Raw genomic sequence first — 21,176 nt, 5'->3', positions numbered from 1 at the left:
GTCGCCCTCCATAATATTACTTATCCAACCGGCCCATTGCTGCTCTGAGTAGAATAAAAAAAAGGCATTCTTCGGGTTTGAAGATAGATTAACATTTCAGGGTTATGTTCAATTGACAAAAGCAAACAGCAGAGTATTCTACTAAACAATCTAGTTTCCAAAGGTTTTCACCACGCTTGAACTTCCCTCCGCACCAAGCCCGGATTTCTTTGCCATGTACAACACATTCAAAGCTGAATTTCCCAAGTTCAAAGGACAATGCAGATCTCGCGCTTTCTGGACGGGCCCCTCAAGGCGGGCAGTAGCCGCATCAAGCGTCTCCGATCCGACTCCGATCTGCCCCTCGATCATCTCCAACCCCTTTGTCATGAACTGTCGGCTCGCGCCCGCAGCATCGCCCACAAGGGTATAGAATTGCTTCAGATCAACATTTAGATACCGCGCAAATGCGACCGCCTCAGCTGCAGCAACAAGGTTGGTAACTTCCATTAGATCAAGCACCAGCTGCAGATCTTTCGGCTCCCCCTGTGCTGATACCTTCATAATTGGCTCACCGAAGTATTGTCGCACCATAGACGAATCATCAACAGCGCCATACCCCTGCAACAAAGCAGAGAGATAAACCTGCTCGGCGGTCGAGCACAGTGGAGTCGGGAATTGACTTTGTCTCGCCGATGTTGTGATGATGCCCTGAAAGTCAAATCAACAAACTATTTCCTGCAAGTCATCCCGCAATCCACACTGGCCAACTTACCACATCCTTTAAAATGATAGTCAATGCACTAGCGCCAGGATGCCAATCCTCCTCCAGCATCCTTTGCAACCGGTTTTCATGCATCCACGACCAAGCCGCAGATCCTTTAATCGCCTCCGCCGTAGCCACGGCCCCCAACCCAAGCCTGGCAGCGAATCCCATCGCCTCACTCGCACCCAGAATATGGATCCCCGCCAGGACCTGATGCACCATCTTCATATTACTGCCTGCTCCAATGCCCCCGGGGACAAGGTATAGCTTGTTCGCATCCGACATCTCCTGCAGCAGGAACCGGCCTTTCTCGAGCGCTGACTCGGGCGCTCCCGCCATGATCGATAATGACCCCGCAGCGGCACGCAGCGCACCACCCGAGACCGGCGCATCAATGAAACTGATATCGGATCGTCCGAGTGCGGCCAATTCCGCAGCTACGGACTGGGCGTATGTGGCCGGGACCGTGGAGCAGAGTAGGAGAGTCGCGTTCTGAGGGAGAGCTACTGGAATTAGTATGGACTGTTCCTCTTGAGGATCGTTGACATGAAGTACCTGCGACAATGCCTCCCTCGCCGAAGAGTACGCTCTGTACCTGCGGCGCAGACGCGACCATGCATACGTAGAAATCCTTGTCCTGTGCTGATTCCTGGAGCGAAGATGTGGGAATACCGCCTGCGGCGGCGAAGCGTTCTACTGAGGCGGGGAATACGTCAAAGCCGTGGACTGGATAGCCTTCTTTCACGAGGTGGGTGGCCATGCCGAAGCCCATGGCTCCGAGGCCGACGAAACCGATAGATGGTTTGGACATATTTGCAATTGATTATGGACAGTAATTACGAGACAACATGCGACTTGGAGGTTTATGAGGGGAAGAACTTGATCGGGCCAAGTCCGAGTTGCCGGGCCCCGATGTCTTTTGGTGTGGGGTGGTTCGGATCGTGGGGGTGGAAGAGTGCATTCGGAGACTTGTCCGAGGATTATTAGGCTAATTGGCCCAAAACAAGTTATCTCTGAATTATCATATCAAGATACTGGTCTATTCTAAATCCAAAAGTTCCTTGAGCATGTCGGCAGGGGTGCGCTTTGGTGCTGCGAGCTGCAGCACCTCCGCGCTGGTCGTGGACACCGAGCATTTTCCTTCCCATCCGGTCTCCACAGCATGCTTGATGGACAGGATCACATTTTTCGACTGGCCCAATGGCGCAAACTTCGCTTCATACATCATGTCAATGAAAGAAGTGTCTTGGTAGATGACTTCATCAACCTTAGTACCGATGTACTGCTCGACAAGTTCCACAACCTGCTTCCCGGTAATATCCACGGGGCCATTGAGAACATACTTGGCCTTGTTGTGGATGGTAGGATCACTTTGAGCCAGGAGATGAGCAGCAAAGACTCCAACCTCAGCACTATCGATGATGCCAACGGGCGCGTCTTTCGCTGCCAACAACCGGAGGGCGCTCTGTTTGCCGGTCTTGCGGTATTCTTTGATCAACTCCGCAGAAGAAGCGAGCCAAAAGCTGCCAAAGACATTGGGCTGCAGCGAAGTCCACTTCAAGGCCGCGAACTCGGGCTGGCTGAGCAGATTCTCGATTGCCCAATGCGTGCGTGGATAGTAGGCTTTGAAGTCGGGGCGGACGTTGGCAGCGGTAGTCGAAATGCGTACGACGTATTCAACACCAGCGCCGAGGGCAGCAGAGTAGAAAGTCGATTCTTCAGCGAACTGGTTGGGCTCGTTGTGTGATGCAATGAATGCTCGCACGACTTGCTGGTCACGGAGCCAGTCCGAGGTGATCTCGACCCAGTTCTTCTCAATAACTTCTACTCCAGGGAGCTTGGCAAGTTCCTGAGCCGCCGGGCTAGTCAAGGAGCGGGTAAGAGCGATGATTCGGTGACCGGATAGGCCGTTGCTTGCTTTCAGCAGTCCTGGCAGGATTTCGGTAAGACGGCGACCGGTGTTACCGGTTGCACCAGCGATAAGAATAGTAGGAGCCATAGTTGTGTAGAGAAACAAGAAACTTTGATGTTGCAATGTCAGATTAGTTGAGATATCCGGGCAATTCTTATAGTGCCTCCGGATGCCCACCGGCGGACGCCCACTGATGGATTACACATTTGGGTTGCTGTCAAAGGTAGAAAGATCCATGGGTATGATTCATAAATCATTGTTTCCGATCAAATCGGACAAATAAATGCATGGAATGCGCTCCACAAGAATTAGTCAAGCTCCTTTGCCACCCACAGGTAATTGGTGTGCTGTCACAGTCGGTATCCCACCGGAACTGGGCCGATTGTGATTTTGTGATGACCGAGTCTACTTTACCCAGCAATTCATCAAGCACGGAGTGCGGAATGATCCCGGTCACATGACTTGGAAATGGCGAATTCATGGAGTGATTTTCGTGACTGTGTGGCAGGGTCCTTTTGCGTGAGTGCGTAATGCGTAACTGCCTAGAGGTTCAATGTTGCCTATCTCACTGACTTAAAACTCACACATTCTAAGATGGGCTGATCCTTCTAGTATCAGACTGATTCCCTACCTACATCGCACCCGTGGACATACCGGCCTCGTCACTTCATAATCGAAAAGACACGCGTTGAGCCACACTTGTTTATTGGACTGTGCCAACAATTTCCGACCTCAACGTAGCCAGGCGATCTCAGAACATCTCAAACTTCACCAGTGACAATGAGTGCAATCCAACAATCCGAGGTATTTGGTCTGTCGGCGGATTCTGGTTTAGGCTCCATTGCCATCGCAGCTAGAGGGAACGAGATCACGGGGCTCGACATATTCCGGTGCACAACAGAAGATACCGACATTACCAGGGTGGAAGCTCTGATTGCTGAAATGAACGCGGACCAGCCCACCGGAGGAACGGATCTGGCTTATGGAGACAAGAACTCCCAACATCTCCGATTCTGGAAGTCACAATCCCCCAAAGCCCCGATTATCCTATATGTCCATGGCGGGAGCTGGCGCATAGGAACAAATTTGGACTCAATTGGCTCAGCAAAAGTGAGCCACCTTGTTGCTCAAGGCTATGCCTTTGCATCCATCAATTACTCGCTCATTCCCTCCGTGACTGTTAAAGAACAGGTCCAGGAGGTAGCAGACTCAGTGGGATATTTGGCTAGAAATGCTGCCAAGCTCAACATTGATCCCGACCGTGTCATTCTGATGGGACATAGTTCGGGCGCTCACGTTGTAACCCTACTCGGCACAGACCTAAGTTACCTTACCAAGGCAGATATCGACATCCGGACAGTGCGTGCAGTCATCTCTCTCGATGGCTCAAACTACAATGCGCCGGCCGAGATTGTCGATAGCCCGGGACCAGTGGCAGACAACATGCTTATGGGTCTGGGGACCGATACAAAGCACCTACAGGATATGTCGCCTACCTACCACGCCCGAGCGCCTAATGCGGGTGCATTCTTGCTTCTCCATGCCCAGCGAAATGGTGACATACGCCAAGCGGTTGAGTTCAATCGGGCACTAGAAGCAGCAGGGACTGATGCTAATTTGCATGTATTTGAGGGGGAGTGGTTCGAAGGACATGTTCAAATCCTTCTTCGGCTTGGAAACCCAGAATATCCTGCTACTGCGGTAATGGATAAATGGCTGGAGCTGCATGTTCCAGTTACTACCAAATGACTTGGGCTTTATGTTTTTGTGATTTGGAGTGAAAAGTCGGGAATTTGCTTGTTTGAGTGATTTGTCAATATTTTGCTTTTCCATTAACCCTTTGTGCATCAAGCATTCAACACCTTCTCTTGATGTTTCACAAGTCTCTGCAATAGTTGAATAGTCTGATTACTGGTAGAAGTACGGAGTACATGCTCTCTCAAAGAACGAGGTAGTATACTCCGTACGGAGTAAAGCAAGGTGAGTTGGTCGGTGAGGCTAATGGATCCCTAATTCAGCAAGGGACCTACTCTTCTCGAGGTCAGACCGGAGATCTTCAGCTGAAGTCCATGAAGTTGGTTTCAGCCATGATATGCAGGTTTTCAAGGGGTTCGCTCGTCTTACACAATGCAAAGGCCAATTTCATACTGTGATAGGTCCATCTGCTTTGATCAAATTATTTGATCTGAACTGTTCCTCGGCGCCTTTAGGGGGCTTGGCCACTGTCCAACAAATCTTGACCAGGCACAAGATCAAGCTGAATACTGTGGACCTCTGTGCAGAAAACTAGCTGGACTCAACGAATGAACGTGCAGGGTTTGACGTGCATATCGATAGTTGATGCAGGTATCGCCCCACAAATTGGGGTGCAGGTAACCTTGGAAGTAGTACGGAGTACTCCGAACGGAGTAGGGAGCACGGAGCACGGAGTGGTATACATACAGATGTGTGGTTCATTTCAAGGTTATTCTATGTATGATCAAGCCACCGTGATGCAGGAGCTGGAAATATGCGGTATGATCATAAGAAGCACAAAAAGCAAAAAGAGACCCTGGAAAAGGTATAAAAAGGGAGAGCTCACGACCTTCCAGTCCTTCACTGATCCACCCAAAGACCTCGCTGGACTCTCTCTTCGATATTTCCCCCAAACTTTCAAAATGAAATATTTCTTCGCTCTTGGTGCCATCGCTTCCTTGTGCCAGTCGGCATGTGCGCTTGACAATGGTCCCCACATCATCGCGCCGACTAGCAGAGACAATGTGGTTCTGACTGTGGAAGCCCCCAACGGACCTCTTACCTTCGAACACTTCGAGAAAAAGCCTGGTCAGATCTGGACCCTGAATCAAGTTGCTGGCGGCTACTTTGATGTCCACAACAACTTCGGCCAGTATATCAATTGCCAACAACAGGCTCCCAGGACCTGTTACACCGGCGATACTCCCCAGAATTTCCTACCCGAATTCCAAGGAGGCACCAACTACGAGCTTGTGGAGCAGGGAAGTGGACTGTTCCTGCGCCTTGCCAATGATGGAACTTTGCAGTTGGCTGAATGGGATCAAAGTATCGATGAGCAGTTCAGCTTGAAACGACTGTGAGTCTTGTGCTACCAATGAAGCGTGTGGTATGCTGACTTTAAATTTAGTCAATGATTTGGAGACTCATAATGGGATGACTGCTTGAGAATTTCTCAATGTGATATGATTGCTATTGGCTTGAGTATAGTACATGAACATAGTCCACAGAGTACCAAATACCAGAAAGATCATATGGAGAGTACAAAAAAACCTGCCAAAACCAAAAACGTCAATAGCAACACCGCGGACGCACGGTGGTGAGGAGATAAGTCCGCATCAGGTAGAGAATAGAGATGGATCAAGAACGTGAAATCTTACTCCCATCGACTTAGTTCTGAGCAAATCGTGATTGTCCCCCACAGCAAGTGACGTAGAGTGTATCGGAGGAACTCCGGTCGGACTTGGAGCGAAGTATCGGACAGTCCCGAACGTGTATATTAAAGACACCTCATCAATTGCCAATATATCTTTTCCTAAATAGCTTGAAACCCTCCAAATTCATATCAGAATACAGCAGCTATGCCTCTCACCGAAAACCGCGCTCTGCGCATCCTGGACCACGCCGCCGAGAACCACTATGCCATCCCCGCAATGTGCTGCTACAATGTCGAAGGCATCCTAGCCACTGTCCGCGCCGCAGAAGCCAAGCGCTCAGCGGCAATGATCCTCCTCTTCCCTTGGGCAATCCACTACGCCGACGGAATCCTCGTGCACGCTGCCGCCGAAGCCGCGCGCAAAGCCACCGTCCCCATCACAGTACACATGGACCACGCACAAACACCCGAGATCATCCGATATGCCGCGGACCTGGGTGGCTTCGACAGCATCATGGTCGATATGTCGCACTATGAGAAAGCGGAGAACCTGGCGCTTACTCGTGAACTGGTTGAATACTGCCATGCACGGGGTATTGCAACGGAAGCGGAACCCGGGCGCATTGAGGGGGGTGAAGATGGTGTGGCGGACACAGCTGATCTGGAGGGTATGCTGACGACTCCGGAGGAGAGTCAGGAGTTTGTTGATACCGGAATTGATTGGCTGGCGCCGGCTTTTGGAAACGTTCATGGGGAATACGGACCTCGTGGAATTCAGCTCGAGTATGAGCGCTTGCAGTCTATCAATGAAGCTGTTGGGGGGAAAGTGAGACTTGTGCTTCATGGGGCGGATCCTTTCACGAAGGAAATCTTCCAAAAATGTATTGATTGTGGCGTGTCCAAGATCAACATTAACAAGGTGCTGAATAATGAGTATGTGCGCGTGCAGGCCGAGAAGGCCGGCAAGGTTCCTCTGACTACATTGTTGGAAGAGGCGACAAATGCCATGCAGGAGGCTGTTGAAGGTTGCATTGATCGGTTGGGCTCTGGTGGAAGATACCCCGGGAAATAATACAAGTAACAAGCAATATATTGATCAAGTGTTATATGAAGTCAACGACCAGGGTAATTAATGGATTAAAAGGACGGTATTGTCGGATTCGATGAAGTAAATCCTCCAGGTATATAGATAAAGTTGAATTGAAAAGACGGCCGCCAACCTACTGCCAGAGGTATTGAAGAATGAAAACGAGCGGAAGTGACCAACATAAAGACTCGATACAGGGGACTAAAATTCAACGCGCACACAAAGGAATGTCGTTAAGATGTGCGTTTAACGACGGAGACCAAGACCAGCGAGTGGGGCACCGACAAGGCCTCCAACGAGAGGAAGGCCCTCGAAAAGGTTTCCGAGGGGACCAGCGGGAGCAGAGGCACTGGGTGAAGGAGTGGCGCTGGAGGTAGGAGTAGCAGAGCTGCTGCTCTTGGCGGCACCATGGATGAGACCGTGGCTGGCGGAAGGCATAGCAGGCTCCGAGACAGCAGGGGCAGGGGGAGCGACGGGACCCTGGGACACCTTAGGAGCAGGGAAGCCCATGGCGGCGTGGGTGGGAGTCACAACGTGGGACTCCACGGAGGGAGTGTGAGGCTTAACGATAGAGCTGGTGGGCGTGGGGTGAAGCTTTTGCGAAGAGTGGGTGGGCTCAGCCTTCACGTAGGGAATCTTAGGGGTGTCGGGAATGACAGAGGAATCATCAGCCTCGGGCTTAGCTGATGCGGTAGGCTCAGGCACAGCAGGGTGGGAGTGGCTGGCAGACGCGGAGGAGGTAGGAGCAGCCTCAGCCTGCTCCAAAGCTTGCATGGCGGCCGGGAAAGGGTTGTCGAACCCATCATCGCCAGATTCCTCGGAGCTTGAGGGAGCAGAGGGGTTGAAAGGGAATCCACCGGTCATGCCGCCGATGCTGCCGTCAGCAGGCTTGGGAGCTGCTGGCGCGGCGATGGCGCCGATGGCCAGGAAAGCGATGGTGAGGTATGAAGTGTGCATTTTGTTGGTCGACCTGAAGAGGCTGTAGGGGATTAATGAAAGAAAGTGGTAGGAAGGTAGTGAAGTAAAAATGAAGGACTGGCTAACGGGAAAAAGGGATATAGAGCCTCTTATGTAGAAAGTTTGGGATACATCGCGAGTTGTTTTCCCGTCCTCCATGCCTCATGCTCCTATTGATTATGATCAGCATCGCTGAGCCGGGCTGACGACGGCCACATAGCAGAGTTCTGCCCTATGGGCACCAGCGTGTTGGAAAAAAGGGCAGCACGGATCCAGGTCCCAAGTATGTATGTTAGCTCCTGTGGAATGATCAGCCAGTGACCTGCCGAGCGAAGCTTGTCAAAAGATCGTCGGAGCTCCTTCAAGCCATGATCATCAATTATACAATTCAGACAGCGATAGCATCACAGAAATGCCAGATAAGGTTGATATCGTCGCAAAATCCTCGTGCGTTTGTAGTACTTTGTCGAGATAAATCGCCAAGCTGTTCTCTGAGGACGATTCAGCTGGTGGGTGAATGGCCGGATAGTTGCTGTGTACATTTCAACCCTCATTCACCAAGCCTACTATGGTATCACGCTGGGACAGATGATCATTAGTGCTGCATCCTCACCCACATAAGGAAGCTTCTGTTCAGCCCTTTTCAGATATGACTGATTCTCCACGCTCTCCCAAGCTTGCTCAAGGAACTGAAAATGAGCTTTGAGGGGTGGTTTGGTACGTGGGCAATGTCACCCTAGCAACCCCTTGCAGCCCCTTGCAGTAGCGGTCCGATCAAGTCCCCGGACCCAGTAGTATTTGATATCACAAACACTGGTTGTTGTGATTGTGATTGATTGACAGCCGCATACTCCAGATATCGCGTTAGATCAATCCTGATGTTCTTATCCAATCAAATAATGCTAGTGTCGACAGCGTTGCATGCAGCCCGTGGAGTTGCACTGGGCGCAACTTTAAATTCACCCCTCGACTAAACGGGCTCTCGTCAACTTTGGAATGAGGAGCTTCTATCAGTGCAAATATTGCCTTTCCATGTTGCCCAGCCTGTAGGCCAAATACTTCCAGGGTTGTTCTCGCAGTGTTTTAGGCAAATTGTAAAATTTACTCCAAGGATATATGAGCGTTGAAACTTAGCTACCTATTAGGTACGGACGAGGAGTCGATGACTGGCCAGGTGTGAGCCTGGGAAGTCTTAGAATACTCTTGGAACCTCGGGAGAGGTAGGTCTTTCAAGTATCTACGTGCCAATCTATTTGACCGAATAGGAAAACACCTGGTTGGTGGGTCTATCATCCGTCGTGGAACTGCAAGATAAGCATAGGTTGCAATTCATGAATTCATTGATACTGTTTATTTTCCCATTCCAAGGTTGTTGCAGAGATTGGGTCAGAAACAAGAAGCCCGCACCTGAGCAGGTATCCCAGGGTGATCATGGCTAAGCCTCGTGACTAGACGAAACCGAATGAAACGGCCGGGTTGCCTTTTTTGCAGTTTCAGATTAAGGTTCGCGTCACTTGAGCAAGTTCCTAGCAACTTTGGCAGTTTAACCTTAAGCCCACTTCCCCAAAAACTCCGGCTGAATCTTGAAAGCACGAACCTTGAAAACTCCTGAAAGACTTCGGAATAGACCAAAATGAGCATAAGGAAGTGTAAATGCTGTTTCCCGGCTCTTTCATTCTTCAATGATAGAAGTGACGGTAGCCCGAACACCAAAAAGGCCAACCTTGGGGCATCCGATAGCCTTGTCGCGATAAACAGAGATATTCTCGACGGTCGTTTCGTACAATGCGAAATCAATGCGACGCACAATATGCGCGATGGCGAGATATATCTCTGCGTATGCCAAGCTATAGATTTTGTCAGCTATTCTGACATTCCCGAGGTCATGTTGTGATGCGAAGAATATATATCCCAAGAATTTCAGCAAGTTCGATTGACAGTGCCATATTCAAAAGGACCGGTTAATGTTGGTTACGACAGATGTGTTGACTCACTTCATTCCCAGACATTGTCTGGTACCTTTGGTGAAAGAAACAATGTACCGATTGAGATACTCGCCGTTTTTGGCGGCACTCACCCAGCGTTCGGGGTCGAACTTCGCGGGCTCGGGGAAGAGTGTGGGGTCCATGTGCACAAAGTAGTTGGACTGGCTGACCGGTGTCTGAGAAATGTGATAGTTAGTACTGTATAAAATATACAGTTTTGAAAACTTCTATGTTGTCCACAGGAAGAGGTTACGGCGCTTGTGACCGATCTCATACTTACACCCATAGGAATTGTCCAGTCTTTGTAGAACATAGGCTCATTTGGTGATATGCGTGCCAATCGCAATGTCATGCCGTGACTGAGGCGGAGTCCCTCATTCACAACACCTGTCTATTAGAAAAATCCCCATTAGTAAGGTGTTTCTGACCAAAATCCCAAAGTGCACTCACCAAATACGGCAACTTCTCCAACTCCAACCACGAAGCCTTAGACTGTGGCGTTTTTAGCACAGTTCCCAATTCCGCCCGCAGCTTCCCAATGATGTCTCTGTTATGAAGAAGATGGAACATAGAAACAGTGATGGCCCTTGCGGTTGTCTCCGTACCGGCACCAAGAAGTAGCGCGGACTCGTCCTCCAGTCGATCAAGTGTTCTCTCATGTGCAGGGACGTCCAGACTCGTCAATGCATCGAAGATATTTGACCGACCCTCCGTCTTGACCTTCTCCAATTCCTGTTTCTGTAGCGTATCATGAGCCTGCTTTCGCAGCCGAGCTTTGAATTCGAAGAGGTCAGCCATGTGGGGCTGAAGCCAACGCACGACGACAGGAGGCGCATTGAGGAAGATCTGTATCAAAAATGGAAAAAAGCGGTTGATATGAAACATGACCATCAAGCCGTTGACCGCGTCAACGAGATCGTTGCTGCGTGCTGGCTGATCATCGTCCAAGTATCCATGATTCCAACCATAGCAGTAGTCTGTGATGATATCGGCTGTTAGAGCGGCAAAATCGAGTTGTAAAATAAGGACCGAGCCAGATCCATAAGCCTTTTCAAAACGGCTGATGAGCTTGTCAACCTTCTCATGAATCGAAGCTCCAAGGTCCACCACGGAGCGTTTGGAGAAATAGTTGCTGAGCAGACTGCGGCGGAAACGGTGGTGATCGTGGCTGATTGTGCCTACTAGGGAGGATGGGGCTCCGAAAGCTATGGCGTACTTGACGTCCTTTGAGCGTTTGCGAGAGGGGCCGGCGTGGATCTCTTCGTAGTAGGATGGGTCTTTGATGTGGAGTTCTCTTGGGTTGATACGGACGATCGGGCCTGTGTAGATGTGTTAACAAACTAGCATTGAATGGATACCCAGCAGGTATGGACAAGCTGGAAGAGGCTCGATACTGACCATATTTCTCGTGCATACGCTCAACCTCCCAGATGTACATGCCCCCCTTCACGACATCATAATAGAACTCGTAGAGAAATGTAGCGGCAGCGAGCTTTGGGCCGGGGAATTTGGACAACGGGTGGAAGTAGAGGTGATTCACTGTGCGCAAAGCCAGCAGTCCGAGGACCAGTGCTGCCCAGAACTCATATTGATAAAGTAACGTCATTTTGGTGATCGCCAATCTGAAAGGAGAGATACTGAACCCAATCTAAGTCACACGAAGTCAAAGGGAGATAAACTCATGGAGAGAGAAAAAGAAAAGCGCGCCACGAGGGAGCCACATGGGAAAACAATATAATTCCTCAATTCCATTGTTTGATTCCTATAACACAGCCAATATAATGCTACTTTCAAGGTTAGATCGCAACTCCGGTGCCGCTAAATCCAGTACATAAATTGCGATTCGTGGACTTCATGCAATCTCGGCCACAACCGCAGACACGGCTAGCACTAGGGTTCGTTGGTGTAGGATAGAACCATCCTAAGCCGGGCGACTAGGTAACAATGGGTAATCCTTGATGTGACATGTCGAGAGGAGGTGCATAATGCACAATATACTAACCGCCTCGTGCAGCTCCCTCGACTGGGGCCGGCCAATTAAAAACCGGACAATGGCGGCTTCGGTGAGTGGTCGAATTTCGTTGTGTTAGTAGTTCGCCTTAGTCTCAAAACTAAGGCACAACGCAGGTTGTGTCTGAGGTCATATTTGAGACCGAGCAAATCACCATAGGATTGTTTTAAGACATGACCTGACCATGTTATCTGAGCTTGAAGGCTTGATGCTGTTGAGCTGAGTAATCGCCTCGTTTGTGGAGGTTTGGGGTGAACATATAGCCGAGCGGCCCCCACAGGGGTAAATGTTCTGGGGTTCGCTTCGCAAGTTTTATGGGGTTGAAAGTACTGCCATCAGTTGTAAGTTGCTGGAGTTATATCGCAATTCTAGTTAAACCAATCAAAGTATACGAAATCAACATCAGACATTTGGATTGGTACAATACAAAGGTATGGTGTGCGCTATCATCATGCAGCCGAATGAAAAACCAGTGCATTCCGGTAAAGATTCACAATTTACACCTATGAAAACATCCGAGAGATCGGCGGAGAAAAAAAGTAGAAGAAAATAGGAAATAGAGAAACAGAGGGTAAAGCGACTGGAAAAACATCGGACAGAAAAGAAAATTCCGCAGTACTCCGTTTTATATCCAAAAAAATTTAGACGGCCAACATCTTCTTGACCTCGGCAATTGCGCGACCAGGGTTCAGACCCTTGGGGCAAGTCCGTGTGCAGTTGAGAATGGTGTGGCAACGGTAGACACTCATGCTGTTGTCAAGGGCAGCCTTGCGCTCGGCGGTCTTCTCGTCACGGGAATCGGCCAGCCAGCGGAAGGACTGGAGGAGAATGGCGGGTCCGAGGTACTCCTCGCTGTTCCACCAGTAGGATGGGCAGGAAGTTGAGCAACAGGCGCAGAGAATACATTCGTAGAGGCCGTCGAGCTTCTTGCGGTCCTCGGGGGATTGGCGGAATTCAAGACCCTGGGAAATGTTAGATTGTGTTCGAAATCATGGACATGGGATCCAACTCACGTCTTCGGTGGGGGTGTCGCGCTGGAGATATGGCTTAATGGACTTGTATTGCTTGTAGAAGTGGGTAAGATCGGGAACAAGATCCTTGACGACGTAGGTGTGAGGCAGAGGGTAGATGCGAGAGTCGGTCTTGGTGTCGGTGGGAATGCGGCCTGCGCGGTCAGAGAGGTTAGCTTTGGTCGCAGAGTCACTGGGATCATGTCCCCGGTAGCGCATGTGGCGAATACATACACAAGCAAGCCAGAGTGTTGACACCGTCGATGTTCATGGCGCAAGAACCGCAGATACCTTCACGGCAAGATCTGCGGAAAGTAAGGGTGGGGTCGAGTTCGTTCTTTATCCGAATGAGGGCATCGAGCATCATGGGTCCAGTCTTGTTCAGGTCGAGGTCGTAGGAGGCCATCTGGGGCTTCTCGCTAGGCTGGTCCGGGTTCCAGCGGTAGACCTTGAAGGTCTTCATCTTGGGGTTCTCGGAGGGAGTGGGTTCAACGGTCGCATAGCTGCGAGCGAAGGCAGGACGGAACATCGGCCGCGATGCTGCGAACAGTCGCGAGGTGGTGCGGAGGGAGGCCATGGCGGGCGATCGGAAGGTGAAAAAACACCTGGGGAGTAGAGAGGAGAGTAGAGAAGAGCGAGATTAGATTACTATGAGCAGAAGAGTGGAGAGTCGAGAGAGGGATCGAAAGTGGGATGCTTTAGCCACAGATTCGAACACTTCAGAGAGCCAATTGCCAACAAAATGAAGTCCTGAAGTCCAAAGGGAGTCTACCTCGGGTTTGCCCAGGTGGAATCGGCTATATGCTTACTCATTCGGCTTGCAGCCAATCAGCGTGGACCTAATTGTCAAGTGTCGGGCGGACACGGCGTCAAAGGAAATGTCTACTGCCGGCAATCTTCCTTACCAGTCTCATATTGACTCTGATTTCTTGTTCGGATGGGAGAAAATATTGGTCTGAAGGTGTCCATGGAAATCTCATATACAATTGACCTTCTACACACCCGTTTGATCTGGGGAAATCCAGGCTGTTGCCTGAGGCTCCCAAGTCCCGGTCTGGGTTGCCGAAGAAGCTACTCCCGAGTCTCCCGCACATGTCATCATCTTCGGTACTCCGTACACCATAGCCATCATCCGGCACCTCGGAAGTCCAACCAAGATTCCAGCTAACCATTAACCGCGCTTCACATAGTTCTGGTGCCATTCATAGTCCCGATCCTCCGTCAAGAATTTCCTGATCGCGTCTCTCGGGCTTACAGGATCCCGACCGAGCAGGTCCGCCATCAACGGATCGATCGTCGAAGTCTCTCCTTTCGAAATCCCATCATACCATGATACGAGTGCTTTGAAGAATCCCTCCGGCTTGCCACCTTCGTCGTCTGCTTTCAGCTTCACGAATTCTTCCGGGGAGACAAGCTTGAACTGAACTTGTCGGGCAGTTGTCTCATTGATAAGATCAACGATCTCAGAGAATGTGATAGTCTGTTGCGCAGTGATGAGCACAATTTCTCGATCGTGACCACCGCGAATCATCAGCCGTGCTGTTGCCTCGGCTAATTCCTCACGCAAAGTGAATGCCACCGGTCCATCGGAGGGCAGGTAGACGATTGATGTGCTCGGATACCATCCCATGAAGACGGGAAAGGCATCGACATACAAGCCCTCACGGACGGACGTATAGTTGAGCTTCGTTCTGTGAGGTGTCAACGGTGCCGGTCTATTGGCTCTGTCTCGGTCGGGTCGCTACTCACTGTCGCATCATTTCCTCTGTCATCAGATGGGCTTGTTGGACGTCCGCCTTGGAGTTGGATTCGTATCCACCAAACGCGAGTGATGTATACCACACCTAACACATAACGGTTAGCTGGGGAGCTTGCTGGGGATATTGATCACTTGCATGCTTCACGTTCATCTTGTTCGCTGCGTCCACAACGCTTTGGTGTTGCTTACGGCGCTTCTCAACGTCGAAGGTATTGGTGCTCACGAAAAGCAAGTTCTCAACGTCTTGGAATGAGGACTCCATGGACAGAGGGTCTTCGTAGTTCACCACTCGGAAGGCAATTCCCCTATCTTCGAACTGCTTTCGGTTCTCCTCTCTCGAAGATGCTGCGGCGTACTCTCCCGACGGAAGGGTTGCAGCCAAGTATGACAACACTCCAGCTCCAAGGCCGCCAGTCGCTCCTGTGACGAGGTATTTGAGCGTCATTGTTGAGAGGGGTATATATTATGCTTTGAAGAAGTAGAACAGCCCGAAGCTACTCGTAGTAATTGAAATTGATCTCACGTATTGCCAAAAACTGAGTTCTGCTCCGGCTACCCAGGCGCCAGGCGCCACTTAAGTAATTGTTTCTTGAACCTTGAACCTTGAACGGCCCCAACGGCCCCATGCGGCCCCATGCGGCTTTCTGAGAAGGTGCATGTTGGCAGGGGTATTCCGCTTCTTTTTCTTGTTGCCGCAATCATCCCATCTTACGACCTCGGGATCTCCATGGCTAAATCCTTCCAAGACGGGGCGCTAAGCATACAGCTCCATCAATTGGTTCAACCCGTGAATCTCAATGCTCTCCTGATGTTGTTTTGCTGGCAGTATACTCCTCCAGCTGCAGGGGTTAGCCTGTAGTGCGTCATTCCAAGGTTGGTAATCAATCTGATTGATAATCATGCGTCCGATCCACACCGAATAGGTACTGCTTTAACCCTCTATTCCAAAGCCTATTTACTTTAAGAATGTGTCATCCGAGGTGTCATATCATTGTGAAGATGCCCTTGAAAAAGCCAGCTGTCCCCGTGGCTACTCCCACCTGGGCGTGACCTTGTTTGAAATATATCAGAGCAGCTTTCAGGACATCGGGAAAAGAAAATACCTAGAACATTGGAACCTCATGGGTTCACGATCGACGAATGAAACTTTTGATAATTAGGTAAGTCTATGTCTATATTAGAGAAAAGATTCAAGGTTCGTTGGGGACCGGTCGTCCAGACCTGTGCCTGTCTTCCGCCTGACTGATCCTGATAATCTCATTAGTGACCCTGATACCAGGACTGTTCGCCCCTTCTCTGTCTCTTTCGGCCTCACTCGAGCCTCCTCTAATATCTCTTGTGACTGAGACTTCGGAAGGCATCATTTCATAATCATCTTTGCCAATCTTGGACCAGTTGATTAGGCGCTTGCTATCCCTATTGCTGGATGCAGCACCACTGGCCATCGTTTTGGACTGGCCAACTCCGTGACTGCGCAGTTTTGTTGAGCGAGAGCGGGTGTGACTTGATGTGTACTCGGTCAAATGGGCGAAGAGAGAACCGAAGACGGGCTTGAGGGCTGGCACGGAGAGAGCGACGAGAGTTGCTGCGATTTCCGCATTCTCCACGCACAGCATTGGGTTGTAGGCCCAACTGCCGTCAGATGCCCATTGGCCTCTCGCGACGAGCCAGACGCGGATGGCAGAGATGACGATTACGCTTGTGCAAGTTAGCTTGGGTCTTTGTTGTGCCTGGCCGTGGACTTGGTACTCACAAGACACCTGGGAACATGACAATCGAGAGCTTGATCTTCTTCTTCGTTGATACGTGGAGTTGTTTGATCAGCATCGCGGGTAGGGCGAACATCAACACGTCGCAGGCGAGAGATATTCCCGAATTCACGGAGTAGACTAAACCCCAAGAGAGACAGGTATAGGTTTTGGGTTCTGGCTGCCATTCATAAGGCCAGAGACCGGTCACCGGTTTGCAGTGGAAGATCAAGAGGAAGATCTGAGGTAGGAATGCGGCGAAAAGGAGAGGCCCTGCAATGAGGATACTCAGGTGTAGTTTTGTTGACCGAACGCTGAGTCGATAGTAGAATGCTAAACCCGAGAGACGACAAAGGAAAAGTGCTGTTGTGTAGAGGATATGGGCGACGAAATCGTATACCTCCGTGTCGCGGACTGTTGGAAGTGAAAGAACGTATTGGATGTAGTCCATGTGCCGACCGCTTCCCATATTGATGAGAATGATAGACAGAACAACGAATATTATATAAAACACCTGAATGAAGATCGAATCATTAGCATCTAGATCCTCAAAGTAAATTTCCAATGTTGACCGAATGTGTGATGAGCCGCTATGCATTAATGTGGGCACGCGTGTAGATCTGGGGGTGGATAAAGGAGGGACAGACCATTGTTAAGATGGCCAATGCATCATCCAAGCCGATCTTTTTCACGACGAATAGTCGGGCGTATAAACGCACAATCATGATCAGCCCGGTGAAGCAGACCATGAATATGATTCCCGCGATGGCTGGTTTATCGCGAGATTGCGCCAAAAAGTCCAGGGAGACATCGCTTGGAATACGTCCTGCTGCGTCTGCAGCCAGGATATCGGATGGTATAGTCATTGCGAGTTATTCAAAGGAGTGTCATGATCTATCAAGATGCAAGATGCAAGATCACCTGGAGATTGCAAGCAGCAAGCTTGAATGAAGGAAAAGTGAAGATATCACAATGGGGCCAGGCTCATATTATTGAACCAAAGAACATGAGCTTGGGTGCACAGTAAGGAAAGTGGAAGCGGCTGTGGATCAGATTCCAACATCTCTTGCCAATGGGAAGAGATCTAGAGCTATACTTAATACCTGTGGCGAAAGAATTCTACATGGAATCTACCCAAGCGACGTATCGCCGAGGCCCATGGCACGTTGAACCTGTGGGGCCTCGAACCAAGTTTGGATGGAGGAAAAAAATTCCACCTTGGGCGAGAGGATATGATTTATCATTGAGTTTGAGCGAGATAAAATAGATGAATAACTGTTAATAACAAGCCGTGTGCTCTATGAACCATGAATCAGAATACGAAACTCAATTCGTAGAACCTACATAAGACCAGCATATGCAGGGCTCAATGAGGGTCTTGGATGCAGCAGATCAAGATCTGACTTGCCACGTGAGATAAACTGACTGCATAGGAAAACAAGTACGTGTACAATAACGGTCGGATGCACAAAGCGGCACTGTTTAGGATAGCATCGACGCTTTCTCGTGGGACTGCCCTATTCTATTCGAATGACACAATGGCACTAACGATCCGGCTAGTTCCAGAGAGTTTGCGACGCCGATAACACCTTGAGGAAGATTACAGCCAGTGAGAGGAACTCTAGTGGGTCCCAATCGTGGGATCGTACGGGCCCAAGTCGGTTCCGACATTAGTTGGATGGGTCTGCAGATTCTTCGATATCCAAGCTAACGTGAAATTAGGCAGGTGAGTGACTTATTTGCACTTGCTATATATTACATAGCCACTGATCGCACAGTATTTTTGGAGTCGATATAATAAGCTTGGCCCTAGCCGACGCAACGGCGCCACAAGTGCTGGTGTTGCGAATGCTCCGGGTGAGACCACAGCAATTGTGGCCGAGGAACAATCAACTAGAACACCGTAGAACATCAATGGACGAAACAAACGAAAGGATTTGACCAAAATCCATAATCTGAAATAAAAAAAAAAATCGTTTAAGCGATCGAGCTTCCCAAATCGGAAGCGAAGATTAGTCATGGGGGCCAAAGGGGGGATCCACGGTTGTGAGTTGGAGTATAAACAGCTCGCGAACCCCAAAGAGATCATCGCTCCTAGCTGGCTCTTTGGTGGGGTTTTCTCTAATATTACACTACAATGGCACCTCTCATCCAGACGTTGGTGAGCGGCCTTGCGCTGGCAACCTCAGTTGTTGCACGCCCGGAGAGGGACAGTCTGGTCGAATCTCAGATCCTGACCAACCCTTACCAATATGATTTCCCTCGCCTAGGAGCCTCAGGGGCCAAGCAATTCCCCATGCGCCGTTGCCACGGCTTCAAGCTGGAGGAAGCCACTGTTGATCAGATTCAGGAGCGCCTAGAGAATGGCACTTTCACCAGTGTTGAGCTGCTGGAATGCTACCTCGACCGCGTGCACCAGACGCAGCCTTACCTGAAGTATGCTACGATATCAATGTTAAACAACAAGTACTAACAATTCATGTAGTGCCATCTTACAGCTCAACCCGGATGCCTTCTCCATCGCTCAGAAGCTGGATGCTGAGCGCGCCAAGGGTAAGGTCCGTGGCCCCCTTCACGGAATTCCCTTTATTGTCAAGGACAATATCGCCAGTAAGGACCGTATGGAGACCACAGCCGGCTCTTGGGCTCTGCTCGGTAGCGTTGTGCCTCGTGATTCTTATGTTGTCCACGGCCTTCGCAAGGCCGGTGCTCTGCTTTTGGGTAAGGGTGCTCTTTCCGAGTGGGCTGACATGCGCTCCAACAACTACTCCGAAGGCTTCACTGCCCGTGGAGGTCAATGTCGCAGTGCTTACAACTTCACCGTCAACCCCGGTGGTAGTAGCACTGGCCCCGGTGTTGCTGTTGGTGCCAACCTGGTCCCCATTGCCCTTGGAACCGAGACCGATGGCAGTGTCATCAACCCATCTCAAAGGAATGCCCTTGTTGGCATCAAGCCCACTGTCGGACTGACTTCCCGTGCTGGTGTCATTCCCGAGTCTTTGCACCAAGACACAGTCGGTACATTCGCGAGGAATGTGCGTGATGCTGTCTACACCCTCGACGCGATCTACGGTGTTGATCCCCGTGACAACTACACCCTTGCCCAGGAGGGTCTTACCCCCAAGGGAGGTTACACTCAGTTCCTGAGCCGCAAGGATGCCCTCAAGGGCGCCGTTTTCGGTCTGCCTTGGGAGTCCTTTTGGGCCCTCAACAGTGCTGAACAGAATGCTCAGCTTTTGGAGCTCATCGAACTGATCAAGTCTGCTGGCGCCACCATCATCAACGGCACCGAGCTGCCTCACTACAAGCAAATTGTCTCTCCCGACGGCTGGAACTGGGACTACGGCTCCACTCGCGGCTTTGCCAACGAGTCCGAGTACTCCTACATTAAGGTCGACTTTTACAACAACCTGCGCGACTACCTGTCCGAGGTCAACAACACCAACATCCGCACCGTCGAGGACCTCGTCCAGTACAATACCGACAACTACGGCTCCGAGGGTGGCTTGCCCGGTATTCACCCCGCCTTCGGATCCGGCCAAGACGGTCTCATCGCCTCCATGGAGAGCAAGGGAATTATGAACGAGACTTACTTCCAGGCTCTGGAGTTCTGCCAGCGCACTACTCGTGAGGAGGGTATCGATGCTGCTCTTAACTACAACGGCACCAAGCTCGACGGTCTTCTCGTTCCCCCTGATGTGGCCCAAAGCATCCAGATCGCCGCCCAGGCCGGTTACCCCGTCATCACCGTGCCTGCCGGCACCAGCAGCGAGTCCGGAATGCCCTTCGGTCTCGCCCTCATGAACACCGCCTTCTCTGAGCCTACTCTGATCAAGTATGCCAGTGCCATTGAGGACCTCAAGAACCACTCTGGTCCCAAGTGGAAGCGCGCCCTCCCCGAGTGGAGAGGCTACCTCGAACGCAACTTGCCTGTCATCATGTAATTAAGGGGATGTGAACCCCCGAAAGAGCGGTCTGACGGTATATGTACCAATGCTTGTATACTAGACAACTTCTTATGATATAGACTATTCATTAATGCACGCAGCATGACACTCAGCGCTAATTCGTCAGAATAGCCCCATCTTGCGTAGTTGCAAGCAATTGCACTTACCGAAGCTTCCGAGAGTTATATGAGATGATGGCCATCTCTCATTGAGAACCGTACGTTCTGTCTCAAAATAATTTATGTAGAAAATTTCCGCTCCATTCAGCTGGCCATGTTGGACTGTATGTTTCCCAAAGAGGCAATCCTCACTGTTGATCCCGTAGAGGAACCAATTTTACTTTTAGACTATTTAATATCTGATATCAAGACATTCTCCGAAATTACCGTGCCACTCTCTAGAATAATCTAAAGCCATAGTGCAGAATAAGAGTCCTTGGTGGATCTCGAATACCGTGCGCTAACGCCAAGTGGGAGGCGGACGAGACACCTGATCTTCATGGCTGATCGTCGTAGTTTGTTTTCGCATGGTCTGATCTGATTGATGCAAAATCCAATCCGAGCTTAAACTCTCTGTTGAAGATCTGCAGGAACTTTTCTGTCCATGGATGCTTTCTTGTGAACATCG

General features: G+C 50.3%; 11 protein-coding genes across 11 annotated transcripts; 4 read left to right on the top strand and 7 right to left on the bottom strand.

Annotated features, from left to right (window-relative positions):
* Positions 1-150: 150 nt before the first annotated feature.
* Positions 151-1,556, bottom strand: N7506_008810 (NAD(P)-dependent oxidoreductase; the record flags this gene model as incomplete). Its single annotated transcript, XM_056958103.1, has 3 exons — positions 151-690; positions 755-1,248; positions 1,301-1,556. 3 exons carry the CDS (start codon positions 1,554-1,556, stop codon positions 151-153), a joined length of 1,290 nt encoding a protein of 429 aa, XP_056807493.1.
* Positions 1,557-1,784: 228 nt separating this feature from the next.
* Positions 1,785-2,744, bottom strand: N7506_008809 (NmrA-like family protein; the record flags this gene model as incomplete). The annotated part of the gene is made up of 1 exon (XM_056958102.1): positions 1,785-2,744. One exon carries the CDS (start codon positions 2,742-2,744, stop codon positions 1,785-1,787), a length of 960 nt encoding a protein of 319 aa, XP_056807492.1.
* Positions 2,745-3,437: 693 nt separating this feature from the next.
* On the top strand, positions 3,438-4,406 carry N7506_008808 (alpha/beta hydrolase; the record flags this gene model as incomplete). The annotated part of the gene is made up of 1 exon (XM_056958101.1): positions 3,438-4,406. One exon carries the CDS (start codon positions 3,438-3,440, stop codon positions 4,404-4,406), a length of 969 nt encoding a protein of 322 aa, XP_056807491.1.
* Positions 4,407-5,314: 908 nt separating this feature from the next.
* On the top strand, positions 5,315-5,806 carry N7506_008807 (uncharacterized protein; the record flags this gene model as incomplete). The annotated part of the gene is made up of 2 exons (XM_056958100.1): positions 5,315-5,748; positions 5,800-5,806. The coding sequence occupies 2 exons, from the start codon at positions 5,315-5,317 to the stop codon at positions 5,804-5,806; spliced, it is 441 nt and encodes a 146-aa protein (XP_056807490.1).
* Positions 5,807-6,250: 444 nt separating this feature from the next.
* On the top strand, positions 6,251-7,117 carry N7506_008806 (class II fructose-bisphosphate aldolase; the record flags this gene model as incomplete). The annotated part of the gene is made up of 1 exon (XM_056958099.1): positions 6,251-7,117. The coding sequence occupies one exon, from the start codon at positions 6,251-6,253 to the stop codon at positions 7,115-7,117; it is 867 nt and encodes a 288-aa protein (XP_056807489.1).
* A 261-nt stretch (positions 7,118-7,378) lies between these two features.
* N7506_008805 (uncharacterized protein) lies at positions 7,379-8,089 on the bottom strand (the record flags this gene model as incomplete). The annotated part of the gene is made up of 1 exon (XM_056958098.1): positions 7,379-8,089. The coding sequence occupies one exon, from the start codon at positions 8,087-8,089 to the stop codon at positions 7,379-7,381; it is 711 nt and encodes a 236-aa protein (XP_056807488.1).
* Positions 8,090-9,761: 1,672 nt separating this feature from the next.
* Positions 9,762-11,680, bottom strand: N7506_008804 (cytochrome P450; the record flags this gene model as incomplete). The annotated part of the gene is made up of 5 exons (XM_056958097.1): positions 9,762-9,936; positions 10,084-10,250; positions 10,355-10,465; positions 10,525-11,393; positions 11,473-11,680. The coding sequence occupies 5 exons, from the start codon at positions 11,678-11,680 to the stop codon at positions 9,762-9,764; spliced, it is 1,530 nt and encodes a 509-aa protein (XP_056807487.1).
* A 1,046-nt stretch (positions 11,681-12,726) lies between these two features.
* sdh2 (succinate dehydrogenase iron-sulfur protein subunit SDH2) lies at positions 12,727-13,672 on the bottom strand (the record flags this gene model as incomplete). The annotated part of the gene is made up of 3 exons (XM_056958096.1): positions 12,727-13,047; positions 13,099-13,250; positions 13,330-13,672. 3 exons carry the CDS (start codon positions 13,670-13,672, stop codon positions 12,727-12,729), a joined length of 816 nt encoding a protein of 271 aa, XP_056807486.1.
* Positions 13,673-14,266: 594 nt separating this feature from the next.
* On the bottom strand, positions 14,267-15,299 carry N7506_008802 (uncharacterized protein; the record flags this gene model as incomplete). Its single annotated transcript, XM_056958095.1, has 3 exons — positions 14,267-14,786; positions 14,845-14,939; positions 15,000-15,299. 3 exons carry the CDS (start codon positions 15,297-15,299, stop codon positions 14,267-14,269), a joined length of 915 nt encoding a protein of 304 aa, XP_056807485.1.
* Positions 15,300-16,044: 745 nt separating this feature from the next.
* Positions 16,045-17,468, bottom strand: N7506_008801 (uncharacterized protein; the record flags this gene model as incomplete). The annotated part of the gene is made up of 3 exons (XM_056958094.1): positions 16,045-16,552; positions 16,608-17,116; positions 17,250-17,468. 3 exons carry the CDS (start codon positions 17,466-17,468, stop codon positions 16,045-16,047), a joined length of 1,236 nt encoding a protein of 411 aa, XP_056807484.1.
* A 1,271-nt stretch (positions 17,469-18,739) lies between these two features.
* Positions 18,740-20,546, top strand: N7506_008800 (putative amidase; the record flags this gene model as incomplete). Its single annotated transcript, XM_056958093.1, has 2 exons — positions 18,740-19,038; positions 19,088-20,546. The coding sequence occupies 2 exons, from the start codon at positions 18,740-18,742 to the stop codon at positions 20,544-20,546; spliced, it is 1,758 nt and encodes a 585-aa protein (XP_056807483.1).
* Positions 20,547-21,176: the final 630 nt, after the last annotated feature.

This window comes from Penicillium brevicompactum, assembly GCF_028827555.1.
Source record: "Penicillium brevicompactum strain IBT 35665 chromosome Unknown utg000006l_segment0_segment0, whole genome shotgun sequence".
NCBI lineage: Eukaryota > Fungi > Ascomycota > Eurotiomycetes > Eurotiales > Aspergillaceae > Penicillium > Penicillium brevicompactum.
The sequence above is the reverse complement of the archived record's forward strand: the minus strand, read 5'-3'. Positions and strand labels throughout refer to the sequence as shown.